The sequence below is a fragment of the Pyrus communis genome, chromosome 2 (assembly GCF_041283825.1).
Source record: "Pyrus communis isolate YQ-2024b chromosome 2, ASM4128382v1, whole genome shotgun sequence".
NCBI lineage: Eukaryota > Viridiplantae > Streptophyta > Magnoliopsida > Rosales > Rosaceae > Pyrus > Pyrus communis.
The window spans coordinates 28716518-28738578 of NC_142566.1; the positions used below are offsets into that span (position 1 = coordinate 28716518).

Below are 22061 nucleotides of genomic sequence, written 5' to 3' on the forward strand. Positions count from 1 at the left end.
CTAGTCAAATTGATTTATTTTCCTTTCTTTGTTTATCCCTAAATTTCTAGATTCCTTACTTTGAATGTATTCATGTAGGATTATAAGTCGGCATATTATCACTGTTCCAAAATGGCCTAGGAGCTGGACGGTGTAGAACCGATCCAATTTAGTGTTACTTGTTTTGAGCTTTTGAAAGAATATTTATCATATAATTTTTCAAAAAAATAAAAATGGAAAAATTATTTTCACACATTTATTAGCTTCTTAAACATCATTGATTTCTTTTAATTTATTTAATCTTATGATCATAAAAAAAAAGGACGTATGATAAAATAAAAAAATACGTGAAAATCATTTATTGGATACTTGAAAGCTGCCGGTCCAGACCGGCACAAATAAAGGAGCGAGTCGATGGAATACACAGAAGTAGCGAGTGTTCTGTGCTTCCGAAAATCTGATCCGCAACACCACCAACTCTGCTTCTTCGAATTTCTTCAAATCCAGAAGAAAAAAGAAGAGTTGGGGAAGAATGATTGGAGCAGGGAAGATCAAGCAGTACTCCAATGTCCTCGACAAGCCTCTCAGCAAGGGCAAACAAGAGGTCCTCTCTCTCTCTCTCTTTCTCTAGTTTATGCTACATGCTTGATCGGATTACCTCAATCTTCAACAAATGGCAGCATTTTATTAGATTTCTGGGTGTTGGGTACTGTGATTTGGGGGAAGAAGAATTGCAATCTCTAATAAAGTTTTTAAATTTCATTCATTTCGAACTGTTATGCTGCAAATTTATGCTCGATTGACCTCGAATCCGAGTTCTGAACACATGGGTCGTTTTCATTTGTCTAATTCTACGTTAATTGTGATATGGGCAATTTGATTCAGGCTATTCACTTACTTGGGTTTGTTGTTTTTTTGCTGATTTTGGCATTTGATGTTTTTTCAGGTCAGTTTGAGTGCGTTTGCGTTCTTGTTTTCGGAGCTTGTGCAGTACAACCAGACGCAGGTTGACAACATAGCTGAGCTAGAACGAAGGTGATTGAAATTACTACCATTTCGATGACATTGTTACGTGCTCATCATGCGCATTCAAATTTGTTTCCTAAGGAAAAGGGGAAATCATAGTACAATATGAATAGAAATGGTTATTTGATATGTTATAAGGACAATTTACTCTTTCGTCCGAATATGAATCACCTAGGATCGTTTGTTCGCTTGATATTCCAAATTTCTTCTGCAACCTAGCAAAATCACAGAGGTGGTTTGGAAAATTGAAGCGAGTTTGAACAAAAAAGGGGTCTCGAGGTGTTGTGGCAGAATAATTAATTCTATTATTCTAATATGTGACTTATATTGAAATTCTAATATGTGAGTGTTAGAAACCAAAGTTTCAGTAATATTTAATGTAAACTGGAGCAGGCTGGAGGATGCAGGATATGCTGTTGGGGCTCGTGTTCTGGAGCTTCTTTGCCATCGGGAAAAGGTATGCCTTGTTGAGCAGGAATATCCCTAACTATTATTTTTGTAATCACGATATTTAGATACTGTTGCTTCATTTGGCAGTAAGTGAGAAGTAAAAAACAGATATCAGTATCTTTGGATTATAACATATTCTCTATCTATAAGTTGGCAGGTGCGAGGAGCTAACGATTACTGAATATGTAGTTTTAGTCTTTGTAAACAATTGATTCTTTGAGTGTAAACTACATTGTTACTACGTAGTTGCAAACCAAACTTATGCAACATATGTTTTCAGTTGTGGTTTATAAACTAATCCCTAGGCAGGAGAAGAAATTACACATAACAATGCACTGTGCTCATTATATTGGAATTTTGATAAAATGTTATCCTAATGGTCGAAATTCTAACAAGTTATACGTGCTGGTGGGTTTGGATCTATCTCATGCTGTAGTGGGTGAGACTGCATGTATGCTTACTGCTATATTAATGGTTCTTTGATGCCACAGGGAAACAGAAGGGAAACGCGGTTGTTGGGAATCCTGTCTTTTGTGCATAGCACTGTTTGGAAGGTGTTATTTGGAAAGGTGAGTGCTTTTGCTTTGGCTTCTTTATCATTTTGCATGTTTAGGGCTTAATGGCTGAATAGAGCACAATGTACTGAAATTAGGAACTATGTTAACTGCTTCTTGGTGCCTGAAAATTAGGTAGCTGATTCCCTTGAGAAAGGCACTGAACATGAAGATGAGTACATGATTAGTGAGAAGGAGCTCCTTGTGAACCGGTAACAGTTTCTGCGTTAATGATAGTTTACTTCCCCTACTGTTTCAATTAGCTGGATCCGTCGGGTTTGGTTGATGGCCAACTAATACACCATTTTTGGATTGTAGATTTATTTCGATTCCAAAAGACATGGGAACCTTTAATTGTGGAGCATTTGTTGCCGGAATTGTAAGGGTAAGTGCGACGACACTTTCTTGCTTGTTAATTGAAACATCTGGTGCTTCTATTGTCTGATTGGCCTTTCATTTCCCAATGAAGGGTGTTTTGGACGGTGCTGGTTTTCCAGCTGTGGTAACAGCTCATTTTGTACCAGTGGAGGGACAGCAACGACCTCGAACAACCATCTTGATAAAATTTGCTGAAGAGGTGACTATCTTTTGTTTTCCGCTATGATGTTTCATTTGTCTTGGTATTCTAATCTTGTCGTTTTTCTTTCCTCTGCAAGGTACTACGAAGAGAAGCAAGGTTAGGTTGATGTTCGTGGCACGGTCATCTCATTGTTAGTTTTCCCAGCGCTTCTCCGTAATCCAATGAAGAAGGCGGGGACTTACAGATGGATTGTTGAGCTAATGAAATTCGCACCTCTAAACTTGCGGGAATTCGAAGTCCCACATTGGTTAATTCACTGTGTAAGCTATGGCACAATGATGATTTGAAAGTAGCTACAATTGTTAAGTGTGGTTTTATCTAGACGAGGAGAGAAGTAGAAAAAATGAACAAAACTTAATTACCGCAAATTATGTTGTTTATAGAAACTCGAAAGAACGACTGGCTTGTGCTTAAAAAAGCCTCATTTTATCCCCTCGTGAGCCTTTGAGACATTCTTTTTGTCAAATAAGATACACTATCGTAAATTTGGGTTATGTCATTTGGGTTATGTCAGTTGGTTATGTCGTGTGGCAGGGTCCTTACTTAAAGTTGACCTAATTGCATAGGAGAAACAATTACCGGTACCAGTGATCTTGAGAAGGAACCACGAAGTGCCACAAAGGAAAATCAAATGACCTGAAAGAAACTTATGTTTTGAGGTTGCAAGAGACCCATGAAGCGAGTTGCAGAAACCACAGAACATAATAGTGCAGGGCTTCATCTGATTCTTAAAAACTAGAAGGAAAAGGGAAACCAGTCGGCGAAAACAAGGTTCATGAGCACTAAAAGTACCAATCGTCTTCGTTTTCATCACAAAAAAAGGATTGTGTAAAGTTGAAGGGAAGATATTGAGGAAAACAGAGGCAGCATGAAGCCGACCAGCAGAATGTGCAAACCTAGCAATGAACGATAAATCGTAATTCAATCACAACGGCAGCAGTTCAATATCTTGAAGAGGAAGAAGAAGAAGTAAAACGATAAAAGATGAGCATACGAAGAGATAGAAACAGGCACCGAGATGTAGTCTACCAAATCTTTTTTATTTTTATTGATATTTCTTTTTCTTTTCAAGGAGAATTAGGTCCGTTCTCAACACCAAGACCATATAAAACACCAGCATACTTGTCAGGAGACCCGTCAAAGTAAGTCTCTTTCAGTTTCATGAACGTACTGCATGTTAGCAAACTATCCGAACCAGCTTGGTGGGAGATGCCAATTCTCTCAACATCTAACAGCTCTGCGAGTTTGTTCAACCCACCATGAAGGCTGTTGCAGAACCTCATCAGATGCTTGATATCATAAACTGTAGGAAAATACATCTTGATCATTTTAAAGAACCCCGCCTGTGTGTTCGGGAGGCTTTGGCCTGTAAGCAGCTTGAGCAAGTACCCAAAATCATACCCACTATGGAATGTCACCCAAACCACATTATCAGACAGCACAACTCCGGATGTCATTAGTAGCTCCGTGAACTTACTAGCATCGACACCCTTCTCATTGTTCTTCACAAAATCCATACCGCTCTGGGACAGTAACTCTATCGAGTCACTAGCATACACATCCTCGTTGGGGTTGAAGTCGCGGAAATTGAATTGCCACACACAGTGCTTGTCGGTTCCACAGGTCGGAAGGTTCCCTTTCTCATCAGAAAATGTGAGACCCAACTGTATCAACTTCAAGAGGTCCACATTGGCCTTAAGGGTTTGATAGTGATAATCAAAACTGTCCTTGAAAGTCCCTACAGGCCTCAAAACAATACCGGGAAACTCTGTGTCCATCGCTACATATCGGTATTCCTCTACAACACTGCGAATCAATTTAAACTCCTCCTCAAGATTATCGCTCCAAACTTCCCTAATGTGAATCGAATCTCTATTCGGAAAACTAGACATTTTCTTCGGGCAATAACAACACAAATTGAAGCAAATAACAAGACCCAAAAGAGCAAAAACCATAGAATCTGCAAAACCAAGAAACCCACAACCCATATCAGGAAACAAGAACAACCCACATCTCAAAATTCATACTTTATCAAAACCCATGTATCCAATCATCCAATACCTATAAATCATACGAGAAATCAAAGGTACGATAACTCACCTCAAGAATCAACGACTCCGGAATTCTCTTCTCGTTTTCGGATTGAGAAATGACGGGTTGGACGGGCGGGCAACAAGATGGAGGGGGGATTTTCTCCGAGAAATCGATGATTTTCTCGGGAAAATTGGGGGTTTTGGGGGAGAAAAAACGAGGGTTTTGACGGAAAAGGGAGATGGTTATTTTATTTTATTTTATAGAAAAAGAGGATGGAAAGCTAAAAATAAAATGGTTTTGTTTTTAACGTCGTTTTGGTGAGGTGAGAGAAGGCGCTGTAAGCCTTCCTTGCTTACATTGTAACAGCAAGGAATAGCTAGTGAGGTTGGTGACGATGGACTGGTAATCCCTCGTGAGGTGGGTTCTTATATACACAACATTTCTCAGAGTCTTTTTTCTTTTTCTATTTTTTTTTGGGAATTTTAACGAAATGTTTTTGTTACCGTTCATTTTAATGAAAAATTATATTTTTACATTAAAAAGTGAATTATGTTACTATTCACTTTACTCTTTATTTTGTCCTTATCGTTAAAATTCAAAATTTTCAAAGCATTTTCATTAGTTTATTTTTTTTTTATTTTTTTTTTCACCTGTTTTGCCCTCTACTTTTTCATTTCTGTTGCCCTTTGGTATTTATGCCCGTCTTTAAATCTCATTTTAACAATGTCCTGTGAGTTGCGGACCTCGTTTTTCTTTGCCCTCCGATGAGATGCTCAATCGCCCCTTTACAACAATGTCCCATGAGTTGTGGACCTTATTTCATTTTCCCTCCGATGAGATGCTCAATCGCGCCCTTTGTTTGTGCTCGTGATGCACTATGGAATCTCAACCGTGCTGATGGACGAAAAAAGCTCGTGGTGTAGGTTCTACTCGAGTCCCATTAACCTCTCAATTCGTGTCAATGTCCTTCAAGCCCTTGATTTTTTTTACAATTTTAGTAGTAACTTGTATTATTGCACACGAGTAAACTAAAGTCAAGGGACATTGGCACGAATTAAGAGTACATGAAGTTCGGAATAAAATTAAAAAATTTGAGCGCACCGCTTTCTATGAAAATTTGAGCATGTAACCCGCAGTCAACGGCATGTAATCCGTGGATGGGGAAGAAAATTTGGTTCTGAGATGGTGATTGAAAGGCCGATAGACCGACCTTTCTTTTTGTTCTGTGTTTTGAAAAGCCAAATAAAACAACAGACTACTTCATTAATCATTAGTAATTGAAATTCGCATATTTTCTCACTCATCTGAAACGAAAATTTGGCAACAAAAGATAACACTTGGCTGACATGCTCACAATCTCAAGTAAAACCCCACCCTGTTTAAGGAAGAACTGATACTTTTATCCTCTGCAAACTAAACCAGAAGGTCGGCTCTCGTGTTACTTTCTTCTCAGGGGTCACTAAAAAGAGTTGTTATTAACAAGCCAACGAATGTTCACTCAGTGCGGAAGACAGACCGCTACAAGTTTTGCAGCTGAGACACTATAATGAACTTCATTCCAGGCTCCTCCCAAGTTCCATCAGCCCAAATGGCCAACAATTGATTGCATTTCGTATGGGAAGCAAGGGTGCACAGTGGTGCGGCATGGAACAGCTCAGGAACTCTTCAATTTCTAACTGCTTCGTTTCCAAAACAGAACACAATTTGGGTTCAGGTAGATCACACTATTTGAACATACAAATCTTTACATACAACAGCCACAGGAATAACAAAAGCATAGCACGATCCTACCAATATCGGAATCCTACCAATATAAGAACAAAGGTTCCGAAAAGTAATAATGTGAAGAATGGACCTTGATGTTAGCATCTGTAAAATTTGAACCATTACCAAATTTCGATTCTGCCCACTAGTGGTATTGCTGCAAAGTAAAGGTTGTTTAGTTAAAGCAGCCACATCAAAAACACCATCTTCACAAACGTTATTGTACATCAAGGAAATAATGTTCGCTATCAAGTAACAAGATACCAAACGAGAGTATATTAATGATATGTTTGTTCACATTACAAATAAGACAGTATTCCTTTCTCTTAGACCTTACCATCAATCAGTTTCTACCAAGTGGGAGGGATCTGCAAGAAAATGTTTCCTTGAAGTCCTTCTTCCTTGACGACGTGAAGATGGACGCATACACTTCCTTAGTAGCATTAGCTGGGGCCATATCCACCGCCTTGAACCTCTTCGCCCCACCATTGTTCGCATCCTTCACATTGGCCCCACCATTCACACCCTTCCCATTTACCTCTACCTTTACTGAAGCCTTCTCCACAGCCTTAGCATCAATGCCATGCTTGGTTCCACTCAACCGGGAGGCCTCCAAACCCTCTTCCTTTCCACCATTCACATCAGAATCCCCGTTTTTGGACTTCTTCACCTTCTTCACTCTCCCTTTTGCCTTCTCGGCCTCCATCCTCTCCCTCAACTCCGCAACTTCCTCTTCATTCCCATTAATCACAATCTTATCCACCTCCGAAAATCCCACATGACAAACAAGGCAAGTCGACGACTTTATCTCCTTCATAGCCTTTGAACTCAACACATGCCCACAAGTTCTTAATCCCACAAACTTACATTTACCATTGAACTCGACCCCAGTAATGGGGCACTGAAACCGCGGCCCGGCAACCGACTGGCGATTGAATTCAGCCCCGGTAATTGGGGTAAGATGAATACTGATCATGTCCTTCAACCCCTTTATATGCCCAAACGCCTTGGGCACCTTCTTCCCCAGCAACGCCTCCACAAGAGCCTCCTTGTTAAACACATTCCCCAGAAAATCCATCACGCACGGCTGCTTCAATGGCTCGTTCGACAGCGCGCAATTGAGCCACTTCGAAAGCCTCTGCTCGTTCGGGTCGACCTTATCAGGCTTCTTCTCCGCGTACATTTTGAGATAGCAGTCGCGAGACTCCGCCCCCGTCGCGCCGCCATCGCCGCCGCCTCCAAGAGCTCTAATCCGTAAAATTAGAGTAGAAAGCGGGGTAATTTGAGAATCGAGAAGCGGACTGGAGTCGTTTAGAGGCCTACCATTAAGGGTGAAGTAAAGCGATGGCAGGGCATGGGGGAAAATTGAGAGCTTGAGGTGGCGGAGAGTTGGGGTCTGAATTGGGGATAGGGTTAGCGTTTGGGTTGGGATTTGGAGATCGGGAGATTCGAGGAAGATTTGGAAATTTTGAAGTTTGGGATGCATCGTGACCTTGCGGGTGGAAATGATTTGCGGATTGGAAAATTAGGGTTTCAAGATTGAAGATTTCGGAGGGAAAATTGCAGGAACTGGGAAACAAACCTGTCGAATTTGGGGATTTATAAGTTTGGAAAGAGAGAGAGATCGGAGGGCGTTGGAGTCGGTGATGAAGTCCTCAAATGAGGGGTAGAATAGTAACTTCAGCGTAGGGCTTTTAGGGTTCTTTCGATATAAAGCTCAGAACTTTGAACGCTCGCCGTCGTCTTCCATACACTTATCTTGCTGCCTCCCTCGCATCTGTACGTCTCCGCCACCTCCATTATCAAGGTTAGTGTTTATCTCTCTATGTTTCCGATCACATTTCATCCCTAAGTGAATGGAAATCCCTAAAATCTCTAAAATCTGAGATCTGAAAATCCCCTGATGGGCACTTTGAGTTCTCTGTTTTTTCACGAAAGCAACAAATTTATCCCCCAATTCGAAGTAACATTTTCATATCTTAGGGTTTGTGATATTGTTTTGCAGGTTTTTACCGCCATTGTAATGAGATTTGTATAGATTTCAGTGATAGAGCTTGTAAATTTGGTAATTGTATGTTTTACTGAAATATTTTATCTGGCTGACATCGCTTTTGTTGATTTCATATTACCAGGGTTTGTAATTTCAATCGGCCCCAAAAAATGTCAGGGTATGTAGTTATTTGTATTTCCGATTCTCTGTACTTGATTTTCGCTGTAAATATCGAATGTATGCATTAATGGAGGATGCAAATACTTTTAGAGATCAAAGTTGGTTTCCGATTGCTTGTCCTGAGCACTAGCGTAGATTTATTAAAATGTAGGATGCAAAGGTTGTTAGAGATCAAAGCTTGTTCCCGATTGCTTGGCCCGAGCAGTAGTGTAGATTGATCTATTCTACTGGTGAACTTCCTTTCACTAATTTGTTGCGAGAGGGCATGATATTAGTCTAGCTATGTGAGAGCTGTGGGGTTAGGAATCCAGATTTTCAGAACGCATAGCGAACTTTTGAATTCTAGTTAATGTCTATAGCAGCCTTTCTGTTTCGACAGTGGGAATGTCATGGATGAGTGTGTGAAGGCTTAATTTAGTTGTATGTTTTAGATTTTGTGTTTCTACTCCATGCTTGTTTTCACTTACTGGACATTCCGATAGTGGGACATGGCAGTCTAACATACGCATTCTTTATTTCTCAGTTTGATATACTTGATATATTTTGGTGTGTCATATGTGGTATGGCAGCGTGTTTAATGTTACTTCATTTTATTGATTGTACAGAGAAGAAGAGGTTGTTGTTCCAGCTGCCGAGCCTGTTGCTGCTGCTGCAGCTCTAGGCGAACCCATGGACCTTCTGACCGCACTGCAACTTGTGCTGAGGAAGTCATTGGCTCATGGTGGGCTCACACGTGGACTCCACGAAGGTGCAAAGGTCATCGAGAAGCACGCTGCACAGCTCTGTGTTGTAGCTGAGGACTGTGACCAGGCTGATTACGTTAAGCTTGTCAAGGCTCTATGTGCTGACCATAACGTTAAACTGATGTCAATTCCTAGTGCTAAAACTCTTGGAGAATGGGCTGGTGTAAGTGAAAATCAATTGACATAGAAGTTTTGTTAGTTTTAGCTCTTACCGCAAAGTAACTATTTTCCTGTGTTAAACATTTAGTTTGTTTGTATTTTTTCTTCAACTTTTGTTATTTTTATACCATCTGCACGCAGCTTTGCAAGATTGATTCAGAAGGAAAGGCAAGAAAGGTGGTTGGCTGCTCTTGCGTCGTTGTGAAGGTATTTATAACATTCATTTGAGTGCATACATTACTACATTTCCGGTGTTATGTCTTGAAGCTAAATCTCCGAAATATTTTGTATCTGGTAGAAAAACATCCATCCGAAAATTTGGTGTTCCACTAACTACATAACTGCATTTTTTTCAAGATTTTCTGAATAACTTTATAATTGTGCAGGCTAATACATGCTAATCGGGAAGTTTTTGTATTTCTCTACCATACGTTCTTATGGCACCACCAAATTTGATTATTCCTTGTATTCGGTTTGTTTACTTTATGGCATTTTATTTCGCAGGATTTTGGCGAAGAATCGGAAGGCCTTCATGTTGTTCAGGAGCACATTAAGTCCCATTAAATTAGAAAAAAAGTTAGCCCAATTTCGATTTGGGTGTGATGTTCTTTAGGTAGAAGTGGAATTGAGTAACTTTCCTATCAGATTATCGAAACATATGATGTTTTGTCCGTCTTTACCTCTCTGTCCGGAATTGAAGAAGTTTTCTGTGTCGTTTCTTTATTTGATCTGCGTTTTTAGTGCTCGTAGATCATGCTATCGGTTTTGAGTACCTTGTGGGTCACCATACAGGTTTTACATTTTGTAGCATCCGTTTTACAAACGAAAAAGGATCATCGACGGTGAAACATGCTTACGTGAGACAATTGAAACCAACCGAACCGAACCAAATCATTTCTTTGTTCTACAGTTTTTCTTGTAAGTGAGAGAGGTTTTAAGTTCGATTCTCGTTAAATGCGAGTTTGAATCATATTGTTATTAGTTCATTATAAGGTAAAGCCTACTCTCCTGCTCCTTTAGTGCAAAAATATCGTTTGCTCAAAAAGAAAAAAAAGAAAAAAAAAACAAACCCTAATGGGAAACATAGTTTATCTTTTAAGTATTGGTTTACGAGGAATCGGGATTTTGAGTCCAATTTTCTCCAATTTCGCATTTATAAAAGAAAAAAAATATGGATATTTGATACTAGCTGACCCAGTTGCGCTAATGGGTGGCCGGATCTCCAAATGCCATGGGCTATTATTATAAAGTCGGTATCGAACTCGTTGAGTGAAAACGTTAGAAGTCTCACCTGTGAATCGAGAAAAATATCATTAAAACGTATTAATAACCGAAGAGAAGCGAAGCATCAAAATTTAAAGGAAGTGATTAATCTTGGGCTTGGGCCCGACATTGTAATAAAAACGAAAGCAAATAAATTATTAAAGCCCAAGGGTACTATAGTAATTTGGGTTAAGTGTTTTAGGGTTTATGCAGATTCCATGTGAGTTATAAGCTCGGCTCCTGCCTCATTAGCCTTCTCCTGCAGGATACAGTGGTGCCGCTTTCAGGATTTCGATCTCCGCCTCCCAACCACCGTCGAGGTCAGCGCTGCGTTCAGTTGCATTCTCTTCTGATTTAAACTTTACAATTATATTTCGGTTAAGAATTGTGTGTGAAAGCCTGGGAATTTTAGCCGAAAATTGAAAGAATAAAAAAAGATCATTAGGGTTTAAAGATTATCAAAAATCTGATATTTATTCGAAGGAGGATTTGAGTTCTTTTTTTTTCACGAAATCTATAAAATTTCTGGGGAAATTGGAAGTTAAAATCTCATGTCCGAGCATTTGGACACTAAATGTAGCAGCTTCAAATTTCCTTAGCAAGTTTGAAGGGTTGTGGTCTTTTTTGGCAGGTTTTATTGCTCTAAGCTTGTTTAGATTTCAGTATTTGAGCTTGGAAGTCTTGTAATTGTTGTATCTCTCACTGAATTTTCTTTAATCTGGCTGATATATCATCTGTTTTCTCATGTCATCAGGGCTTTTCGTTTCAACCGACCCGAAACATGTCAGGGTATGTGGACATTTTGTTTTCTGATTCTCTACTTATGGAATATTTGTTATATAAAAGATGCAAATAGTTTTAGAGATCAATGGGTGATCCTGATTGGTTGTCCTGAGCAGTTGTTTAAATTTATTTGTTGTATCGATGAAGTGTTTTCACCGGTTTGTTACATATCGTGATGATGGGACACGGTATTAGTTTAGTTTGAGAAGAGCAGTGGGGTTAGGATTCCAGAATCTCAGATTTCCGGGGAACTTCTGAGTTGTAGATATTTGCCTGTAGGGGCCATTTGGTTTCGACTGTGGGTGCATGTCATGGATGAGTGAGTGAAGGCTTGTTTTAGTTATGTTTGAACTTGTGTGTTTCCGATACAATTGTTCTCAATTTAATGTTGTATGTTCTCCCATGAAAGATATATAAGAAGCTTTTGTAAGCTGTACCAAGTCTTTTTTCATTGCTAGTCACCTTAGGAATTGAGGTTGCACTCTCGAATTCTGATTTCTTCATTGATCCTTTAATCTAGGACTTTACTGGCTGGATAGTGCTAACATACTTCGGTCTATCGTAGGCATTTTTTTTTCTCAGTTATGACATCCTTTATATATATTCGGTGCGGTATGTCTAACGTTACTTCAATATATTGGTTGTACAGAGATGAAGAAGTTGCTGTTCCTGTTGCTGAGCCTGTTGCAGTTCCTGCAGCTCTAGGTGAACCAATGGACCTTTTGACAGCCTTGCAACTTGTGTTGAGGAAGTCATTAGCTCATGGTGGGCTCACTCGTGGACTCCACGAGGGTGCAAAGGTCATTGAGAAGCATGCTGCACAGCTCTGCGTTGTAGCTGAGGACTGTGACCAGGCTGATTATGTTAAGCTGGTCAAGGCACTATGTGCAGACCATAATGTTAAACTGATGTCAATTCCTAGTGCTAAAACTCTTGGAGAATGGGCTGGTGTAAGTAAAAATCAATTGAAATATAGAAATTTCGTTAGTTTTTGTTTTTTCATCAAAGTATTTATTATCATTTGTTTGTCATTTTAGTTTGCTCCGATATGTTCACCTATCTTTCACTCCATTTTGTTGCTTTTCCCAATATTTTTCAATTGTTCCACAATTATCTTAACTTTGTAGCAATACTTTAGAGTGGTTTTACATCCCACTTAACTAAAATGTCTCTGTCAATTTGCTTATGATCTGATGACTTCCATTGTGGGCGGGGCAACTGGATTTTTCTAATATTCAATGTTTTCTAAGATTCAAACATGAGACGGTCTTTAAATGGTTTCTAATGTTCAAGCTCTATTTCATTGTTTCCATTTTCCGATCAACATATTAATTTTTCTCTTGTTGCCCATATTTATGGATCTTTCTGAACCAGTTGTTAATTCTATACTGTCTGCTCACAGCTTTGCAAGATTGATTCAGAAGGAAAGGCAAGAAAGGTTGTCGGTTGCTCTTGTGTTGTTGTGAAGGTATTGAGAACAGTCGGTTGAGTGCATGAGATTTACTGCATTTCCGGTGTTATATATGGAAGCTGTGTCCCAAAAATAAATTTATACCTACATTTCTGGGACTTTCTTAAACTACATAACTGTACTAGTACACACTCTTAGGGAATCTTTGTACTTATTTACCGTACTTCCTCTTAGCACTTGCCAAATTTAATTATTCCTCGCGTGCTGTTTGTTCACTTGCCTTGTTGCATATCGTTTTTCAGGATTTCGGTGAAGAATCAGAAGGCCTTCATGTTGTTCAAGAGCACCTCAAGTCCCATTAAGTTGTTAAAGTTCTGCTTTCGGGCCGATGTTCCCTAGATAGTCTTAAGACCTCTTTAATATCCGGTTATGATATCAGTGGTATGTCCAATCTTGTATTACTGTGGCTTTGTTATAAGATTTTGATTCGAGCACGTTATTTAAGTATTGACTTGAGCATCGCCCGAAGGAGTTTTACAATTTTGTAACTGTTTTTGACTTCGAATGAAAAACTATCGTCAATTTGGCATGCTTGAATGGATTATTGATGTTGAGGTTGAAAGCAAAATCTTGGCTGCCGTTTTATGCTAGAACGCGGTGTTTCTTTTGTGGACCATGTAGAATTTGAAGCTCATCAGCCTCAGGCTTGTTATCTTGATGGTTTTTTTCGTCCCCATCCCAATTATATCTCAATCCTTGCCACAAAATGTATGGGAAAATAGACCTCCATGAGATTTATGGGATTAAGTAATGTTATCCTGGAGTGGTCAGACTAGTGGCTATCAGGCATGCCTGATGCCCGTGTGTGAACCACATTTGCATTCAAGATTCAACCGTCATCTCCATAGACTCTGGGTATGACTCATCATTCCTAGAGATGCGAGTTTTTTTACAAGAAGCGATAGCGAGAGGCTTGAGTTTTTTTGTAGTGCGTGTATTGGTAAATATGGGTCTCGTGTGTAGGATTAGATTGGAAGGAAAAACCGTTATATTCAAAGGAAAATTAACGGAAAGTTAAAAAGAAAAACTTTAGTTTTAATAAAAAATGATAAATAAAGGTGTAGTAAATAGTATCAAAGAAAGGTAAAAATATGATTTTTTGTTAAAAGTGAACAATACTGAAAGTGTTTCGTTAAAACTTCTTATATTCAAAATGTGTAAAGGAAGACATGAAGGAAAAAAAAGTCGTTTGACTTGAAGGGAGAAGGTGTATGCACGTTAAGCAAACTTATCCTTTCTAACTGTTTCAAAAAGATAACATAAAATAAGAAGAAATAAGTTTCTTTTATGACTAATTCATTTGTGAAAAATCGTTCACTAGCTTTTTGTTCAGTCGATACTATTGCCTTGAAAAGCTTTTTAAATAATTCTTAACAAGCGGTTTTGCCTAAACACGTTTGTTAGAATGAAATTTTCCTTAAAAATTGAAGTGTTTCATAAAATAGCGGTTTTTTAGAGAAGCACCCGACACTTCCAAACATACCCATAAGTTCATAAATAAAAAAATGAATGACAATAACCCCTGATCGAGATTCTATCTGGATCTTTGTGTTCAGAGCCCAAGGACTTGGATGTTCAAGCTGTTGAAGTTTGAGAGAGAGATTCGGACTGTTGGTTTGTGTGAAGTGGGCCAATGAGATAAGCTAATAAGAACCGTAAGATTTAAAATGAGTTATCTAGATCTCTGGATTCGTCTGCTTCGAACACAGAAGTTCGGAGAGGATCCCAACTCCATAAGCCTATCCCTTCAAAGATGGTGTAGAAACTTTCACATATCCAATGGGGACACAGAAGTTCGGAGAGGATCCCAATTCCATAAGCCTATCCCTTCAAACATGGTGTAGAAACTTTTACATATCCAATGGAAAAAGAAAAGGGGTTTTGCTTTTTGCAAGTTGCCACAACCAATAACGAAAGTGTGGCCTAAAACTAAACCACTTGGGTCTTGGAGTTGGGGATATAACTGAAAAAAAAAACGTTTCGGTTTCGGCCATGCTTTCTGACAAACCCATTCGTTTCTGGAGTCACCACCACTGGTTGTTACGTCCAATAAGAAACCCTAGCCAACTGCAAATGAGCAGTGAATGAGACCCGCATAAAGAAAAGATAATGGGATAAACTTTGGATGTGAAAGAGGTTGCTAACAGTAAAGGAGCACATATTTTGTTGGGTTTTTCACTCATAATATAACACAACAAAACAAAAGATATCAAACGATAACCAAATATGTATGAAAATATGGAATCTATCAGGAAACATAGAAAAATGTCAAAGGTTAATAATTGGAAAATATGAAGACAACCTCCCTAATTGATAACAAAATTAGAAAATACCCCCAAAACTTACCGCGAAGTTTTGACCTAGTAAATGATAGATTTGGAGCTTGTAGCTTAAAACTTGAGTTTTGTTGCTTAATAAGGTGCAAAACTTACTGCGCAGTTTTGGCCTAATAAACGATAGAATTTGGAGTTTGGTGCCTAAATTTACAAAACTTGAATTGTTGTTTCTTGGCTTTACGTCTGTCAAGCTATTGTTAGCTGCGAATGTATTTGCCAAAAATAATGTGACCGAGCTTATTTACTTATTTATTTTACACAAGTCATAGCAAGAGACTCAGAATCAAACCATTGATTCACGGACTTAAAGCACTGGTCCTAAATGCCGCTTGCAGATTCTTATTAAACTTGTTAATCTATCTTATCTATGAAGAATTAGACTCGACCGCGGTTTAACGTTGTTAGATTGATTAATTAATTTGTACATATATAATTAAGATCCCATGCATACTTCAAACAATAAGACGCTGCATACACATGTAGCTATACTTTTGCAGGAGGAGCCTGCAAAAAGATTCGATGGAGAGATGATCCCAATTGTGGAACACGTTGAAAACATGCAAGAACCATTGATGATGCCAAATTTGCCAATGCAATGTCAAGCAGCCCTCTCTATCGGAGGACAAAATTAGCATTGTGATTATCGATCCTCCTTAATAACTGGTAGTTGGTTTATCTACTAAATCCAAGCTAATCCCTCCGTAATACTCGTAACATCTTACAAGTTTATGTTTTAATCACCAGATTAGTTATATATATAATGCGGCCATTTAGAACTAATCTTATTAGACAAATATTAATTTCTTTTTATTTTTATTTTTAATTTGTTCTAGATTTAGCTAGAAGAAAAAGAATGGCTCAACTTTTCTCCAGTTTTCATGTTTTAGCTGATACAAATGGCATCATTAAACTCAGCTTTCAGCAGGTTTCAGTACTCCTTATACTCTCTCTACCTCTCTCCCTCTCTCTCTCTACTTATCTCTTTCTAGTTTTGCCTAATTAATTAGCTCCTCCTCCAATCACTGATTAATTAGAGTGCCCTTGTTCATGTATGCACAAATGCAGTTTAATTTGTTAATTACTGTTCTGCAATTTCTTCACGTTGATTTGTTTTCGGTTTTTTGTTTTTAATTTATAGTTTTTCCTTTACATAATTATTTAAACCATATCACTTCCAATACAGGTAGGTGGCAACCGTGGTGTATCTACTTCTTCTTATTTGCCTAACCGCAGTGTCCTTCGAATGCGCTCATACAAAACCAGTTCTGATTCAGGTAGGGCTTGAAGGTCCTAATCATTTTTATATAATATATGCATAATGTATATGTATATGTATGTATATACATGTTCAACAACTTCATGCAGGCGTGCATGCAGGAGTAGTAGATGTAACAGCTCTTCCTTCTCCTTCGTTTTCTTTACACAACTATATATAAACTCTAATTTAGAATTCCAAACTCCTTGATTGCCTTCTTAAACTAAAACCCTTATATATAATCTTTCTCCGTTAAGGTTCAAGTTTATTAACAACTACACAAATCGAATATCAACAACCGTATGATAGATGTATCGAAAATATCAATAACATTGATCTACTTTTAAATTAGTTACAAATTCAAAACACCCCATTTTAGCATCGTGGTACAAGTGAAGATGGTAACCGGTAGTTACCTAACCTTGACAGGATAGCGTGCATAAACTGTGGTAGTTGCCTAACCTTGATAGGATAGTGTGCCTTGCCCATCTTCTTGCCCTAATCTATGATTTTTAATTGTATCACACTTTAGGCATGTATCACGTTAAATGGAAACTTTTAAAATTGAAAATTATTATACACTAAGCGGAACATTATTGTCACGTAATATGATCAGTTCACAAGTTTAAAATAGGTAGTCAGATAATATATTTATACTTCAAGGTATACTAAAAATGATTATTGATTCATAATATTAGCACAAAAACAGGCTTTATTATCTTGGATGACTCCGGTTGTGCTTCTGGTTTCCATTCCCTTCATCATATTGATGATAAATCACCTCGCGCTTTGTAATTAAGAATTTGGAGTCCGTATCATGTCCAAGGTAAGGTAACGCTATGATTCTTGTTCAAAAAAAAAAAAAAAAAAAAAAAAAAACCAAACCCATTCGAGTTATAGGCTCGTCCAACCCGGCTGCATTCATCAATCGCCCGTTTAACTAAACTGATTATACCATGTAATTGTATTTTAATAACACAATAATTACCCTATAAGTGTGAAAAATAAAAATTGTTGGCCCAAAAAATTCAACAGCAGTTAAAAGCCGCGGAGAGCACGAGGCTAACTAATTTTCGAAATTTCGTGTATATTTTCAACTGTCTGAAACAAGAAAAACATAGAGCTGCCACAGAAGAAAAAAACCAAAAATTGAAGAGCAGTAAAAAGCTTACTTGTCAAACCTTAAAACCACCTAACAAAAATCCGTCCCAATTCACAGAACAAAGCGTGGCTCACCTTCCCCTTACATAAAACCCCACCAAACCACAGCCCATAAACCAGCAAACTCCATATTACCACACACTCACTTCTCACTCCTCATCCTTTCATAAAAACCAGAGTGATATTGTTATATTCTCTCAAGTTTTCTGATAACTTAGACGAAGAAATCGTGTTGGTTTTCTGGGCTTTTTGGGAGATTTGATATTTGAATCTTTGAGAAAAGAGTAATGGCTGGGAGTGGATTGTTTGCAGAGATTGTTGATGGAGAAGCATACAAGTATTATGCTGATGGAGAGTGGAAGAAATCATCTTCTGGTAAACTTGTTCCCATCATCAACCCTACCACAAGAAAGGTCCACTACAAGGTTCAAGGTAATGTTCATCTTCTTTCATGGTTTTCATTCGGGTAGCGATTTTCGCGCTTCAATTTTAGTTATCTGCACTTCAAACTGAATATTTTACAGTTTTATGTGTGCTTTAAATTGAATATTTTACTATTTTTCTTTGTATATGCGCGTCAGTGTGATGTTAAACGAGGAGTGTTAAAATCATTAGTCGTTAAATTTTGAGTTGTTGGTCTGTTTTTATTCTGGTTTTGGCGCTCTAGCTAGGTTTGGTCATATGCACTTCAAATTGAATATTTTATAAGTTTTCCTCCTTTCCCGCACAAGAAGTGTAGATGCTAAACGAGGAGTGCTATAATCATTGTCCTTTCAATTTGAATGGTTGCTCTGGTTTTTGTTATGTTTTTCATTTTTACAGCTATTTAACAATTACCCTTTGTTTGGATGTGGCAGCTTGTACACAGGAAGAGGTTAACAAGGTCATGGAGACCGCAAAAATCGCACAGAAGACATGGGCTAAGACCCCGCTTTGGAAGCGGGCCGAGCTCCTTCACAAGGCTGCTTCTATCCTCAAAGAACACAAAGCTCCAATTGGGGAGTCACTGGTTAAAGAAATTGCTAAACCTGCTAAAGATGCTATCACAGAGGTTGATAACTTGTTCTCTGTCTTCTTAGCAAATTAAAAAAACACTCCGACAACTATAAGTTTATACAAAAACACTTGTCATGTTCTAATTCGGTTTTAGTCGCGAAATTTCTTTGATGACTTCGTTAATAAGTCGGCAAGTTGTTTTTCTAAAGCATTGAATTGAAGGTTTTTATCTTAAAGTGTAACATTATCAAGAGCTTATATGTGAAAAATAATTTTTGTTATATGTTCATGTTTGATTTCGATGAAAAAGTGTAATTTACTCGAATTGGAAACTGATATGGAAATTTTGGGTTCTGTGAAGGTTGTGAGGTCTGGAGATTTGGTGTCTTACTGCGCCGAAGAAGGGGTTAGGATTCTCGGGGAAGGGAAGTTCTTGGTGTCTGATAGTTTCCCAGGAAATGACAGAACAAAATATTGCTTAACTTCCAAGGTATCTTTATTTTTCAAGTACTTTTTAGTTTTAGTTTATCTTTCTACTCTTTACTGATGAGTTTTTGCAATATCTTTTGTGTGACTGTTGCTGCAATATGATTGCAGATTCCGCTCGGTGTGGTTCTAGCCATTCCACCATTTAACTATCCTGTCAACCTTGCTGTCTCAAAAATTGCTCCTGCGCTGATCGCTGGAAACGCCCTTGTGCTCAAGCCCCCAACTCAGGTATTAGTTACCAAACTTCAAAATTATACACTGGTTCAGAAGTTCTTACTAGATAGTAAGACATTGTGTTCGAGACTCAGTAATTCCCCCGCTGTTTGATTCCACACATCTTTTGCACTGACCTGAGTATAACTTCTCAGTAGATCATTGCCACTATGTAAATTCATGCAAAAATGTATTTTGAATGACAGAACTGCATTACAAAATTCTTTCAAAAACACTTTACAAAAGATTTATGTTCGATGATCTCTTTAACTTCGCGGAAGACTAAATTGTACCTGTAAGTTTCCTTCTAGGGTGCTGTTTCTTGCCTTCATATGGTGCATTGCTTCCACTTGGCTGGATTTCCCAAAGGCCTTATTAGCTGTGTCACTGGGAAAGGATCTGAGATCGGCGACTTCCTTACCATGCATCCTGGAGTGGACTGCATTAGGTAATCCCAGATTGATTTCTTCGATACCACAATAGGCTCCCTTTCCTTGTCTATCGTTACTCAAAGATGAATCCCGGTTTTTCAGCTTCACTGGTGGTGACACCGGCATTGCAATTTCGAAGAAGGCAGGCATGATCCCTCTTCAGATGGAGTTGGGAGGAAAAGATGCATGCATTGTGCTTGAAGATGCCGACCTAGATTTGGTCGCGGCAAATATAATAAAGGGAGGCTTTTCATACAGGTGAAGAAATTAATTGTGTTAGTCTCATTCTTTCTGCTGCAATCCATAATACTTGACTAACAATATATTTTCAAATTTGCTTGACAACGCACATTTTAAACAGTGGTCAAAGATGTACTGCTGTTAAGGTTGTCTTGGTGATGGAATCCGTCGCTGATGCCCTCGTCGCGAAAGTGAATGCACGAGTGGCAAAATTAACCGTTGGTCCACCAGAGGAGAACAGTGACATCACTCCTGTTGTCTCGGAATCATCTGCAAATTTTATTGAAGGTTTGGTTGTGGATGCAAAACAGAAAGGAGCAACATTTTGCCAAGAGTACAAGAGAGAGGGCAACCTTATCTGGCCTTTGTTGTTAGATAATGTCAGACCGGATATGAGAATTGCGTGGGAAGAGCCATTCGGCCCAGTCTTGCCCGTTATTAGGATTACTACGGTAGAAGAAGGAATCCACCATTGTAATGCCAGTAATTTCGGACTCCAGGTAACATTGATTTCCTTCGGAATCCACCATTTCATGCTTGCTTTAACTCAAAAAATATTAACCCGTGTAAAAAAATACAGGGCTGTGTGTTCACAAAGGACATCAACAAGGCCATTTTGATTGGTGATGCAATGGAGACAGGAACTGTTCAAATAAACTCCGCACCTGCTCGTGGACCAGATCATTTTCCGTTCCAGGTAACCCTTTAAAAGTCCAGAAAATTAGTTTTGGACTGATTTCCACCCTCTTTTTTTATCCTTCTACACAATTGTTTATTTTGTCCTTTGATTCTTCCTTATCGACAGCCCGAATTTCGTTCCAAGACCGTCATGTTCACAATTTTTATGAATGACTTATTTGACAGGGCATAAAGGACAGTGGAATTGGGTCACAAGGAATCACCAACAGCATCAACATGATGACCAAGATCAAGACCACTGTAATCAACTTGCCAACCCCTTCTTACACCATGGGTTAGTGACCGTGTTAATAACGAATCGGGTGATAATATAGTAATCGACGCTACTTAACGTCGTTGTAGTAGCGGATTTAGTAGAACGTGTAAGTGATTTTTTAGGCTGCAGACTATAAAAATGTGTCATCGTCGGATAAATGGAGTTGAGAAAAAGAGAATAATGGGCAATACCCTTATCGAAAGGCTGCATCACGTGATTATTACATGATGTTTTAAGCTCCTGCAATAACTTTAGGCTTCTCTTCTGTACCTGATGAAGTTGGAGACTTGGTCAATAAGAACTGAGAGACTTGTATTACTTTCTGGTTTTATAAGCAGATCATCACATCTATTAGCTAAGTACTGGACTGCTTTGATCCTTGGTGTCTTGGGCATGATTTGAGGTTCACAACACTTTAGTTTGGGCCTTCTTCTGTGATGGTCTCAAACCTTTAGCACACTTTTGGGCTGGTTACAGAAGAAACCACACACACAACTTTCATCTAACCGTTTTTAAGTAATTGAGCTACAAACGATTTGTGATGATCGGTGATTTTGTAATTACTTGGGACTTACCGTCTTTTTCTTAAGGTGCTTTTAAGCCTTATCCTTGAGCTTCACTAATACTAATTAGTAATTCTAGGGTAAGTACGTAATGTGGACGCAAAAATGCACTTAGGTGCACTGAGGTTGGTTAGTGAAAAGCATGCTTAGAGTGTTTGGTGACTAATTAACGAAAAGATGAAATGCATGCCTATTGCTTAGGTGGGTTTTTCTTTTACAAAAACCCTTTTTGGTTTAACATAGCAATATTCTAATCTGCGAGGATGAGGATTCAAAATTAATTGCAAGGGGATGTGTACATTGTCCTGATCAACGTCTACGCAAATTGGGTAGCTGTGAATACTGGAGTGGAATATGCTGGTTTAGGCTCCCAAATAAAGCTCTCTAGACATGTTCTTGTTCTTTAATTTGACATCCAAAAGTTTGACAAAAATTTCAGTGTATCA

At 38.5% G+C, this 22061-nt stretch overlaps 6 protein-coding genes across 13 annotated transcripts; 4 read left to right on the forward strand and 2 right to left on the reverse strand.

Annotated features, from left to right (window-relative positions):
* The first annotated feature begins 366 nt into the window (after positions 1-366).
* LOC137747653 (uncharacterized) lies at positions 367-3083 on the forward strand. Its single transcript, XM_068487795.2, has 8 exons — positions 367-583; positions 926-1014; positions 1399-1462; positions 1947-2024; positions 2145-2221; positions 2328-2394; positions 2479-2586; positions 2666-3083. Exons 1-8 carry the CDS (start codon positions 512-514, stop codon positions 2693-2695), a joined length of 585 nt encoding a protein of 194 aa, XP_068343896.1. The 5' UTR covers positions 367-511; the 3' UTR covers positions 2696-3083.
* A 527-nt stretch (positions 3084-3610) lies between these two features.
* LOC137747651 (putative CCR4-associated factor 1 homolog 7) lies at positions 3611-5024 on the reverse strand. The gene is made up of 2 exons (XM_068487794.2): positions 4690-5024; positions 3611-4549 (listed from the first exon to the last, which is right to left on the reverse strand). Exon 2 carries the CDS (start codon positions 4542-4544, stop codon positions 3657-3659), a length of 888 nt encoding a protein of 295 aa, XP_068343895.1. The 5' UTR covers positions 4545-4549; positions 4690-5024; the 3' UTR covers positions 3611-3656.
* Positions 5025-5866: 842 nt separating this feature from the next.
* Positions 5867-7873, reverse strand: LOC137747596 (uncharacterized). 8 transcript variants are annotated; one of them, XR_015960221.1, is made up of 3 exons: positions 6725-7873; positions 6479-6544; positions 5867-6299 (listed from the first exon to the last, which is right to left on the reverse strand). XR_015960221.1 is itself a non-coding variant. In XM_068487733.2 (3 exons), the coding sequence occupies exon 1, from the start codon at positions 7871-7873 to the stop codon at positions 6731-6733; it is 1143 nt and encodes a 380-aa protein (XP_068343834.2). In that variant the 3' UTR covers positions 5867-6299; positions 6514-6544; positions 6725-6730. The 8 variants fall into 8 exon arrangements, 5 of the variants coding, with proteins under 5 accessions (XP_068343834.2, XP_088546243.1, XP_088546246.1 ...); XR_015960223.1 differs by having other exon boundaries at positions 5867-6302; XR_015960222.1 differs by having other exon boundaries at positions 6432-6544.
* A 188-nt stretch (positions 7874-8061) lies between these two features.
* LOC137747597 (small ribosomal subunit protein eS12) lies at positions 8062-10182 on the forward strand. The gene is made up of 5 exons (XM_068487734.2): positions 8062-8194; positions 8520-8555; positions 9163-9463; positions 9601-9666; positions 9964-10182. The coding sequence occupies exons 2-5, from the start codon at positions 8548-8550 to the stop codon at positions 10021-10023; spliced, it is 435 nt and encodes a 144-aa protein (XP_068343835.1). The 5' UTR covers positions 8062-8194; positions 8520-8547; the 3' UTR covers positions 10024-10182.
* Positions 10183-10906: 724 nt separating this feature from the next.
* On the forward strand, positions 10907-13505 carry LOC137747389 (small ribosomal subunit protein eS12). Its single transcript, XM_068487494.2, has 5 exons — positions 10907-11042; positions 11477-11511; positions 12155-12455; positions 12908-12973; positions 13219-13505. Exons 2-5 carry the CDS (start codon positions 11504-11506, stop codon positions 13276-13278), a joined length of 435 nt encoding a protein of 144 aa, XP_068343595.1. The 5' UTR covers positions 10907-11042; positions 11477-11503; the 3' UTR covers positions 13279-13505.
* Positions 13506-17686: 4181 nt separating this feature from the next.
* Positions 17687-21411, forward strand: LOC137747556 (NADP-dependent glyceraldehyde-3-phosphate dehydrogenase). Its single transcript, XM_068487686.2, has 9 exons — positions 17687-18160; positions 18586-18779; positions 19086-19214; positions 19322-19441; positions 19738-19874; positions 19960-20115; positions 20219-20597; positions 20678-20794; positions 20962-21411. The coding sequence occupies exons 1-9, from the start codon at positions 18016-18018 to the stop codon at positions 21073-21075; spliced, it is 1491 nt and encodes a 496-aa protein (XP_068343787.1). The 5' UTR covers positions 17687-18015; the 3' UTR covers positions 21076-21411.
* Positions 21412-22061: the final 650 nt, after the last annotated feature.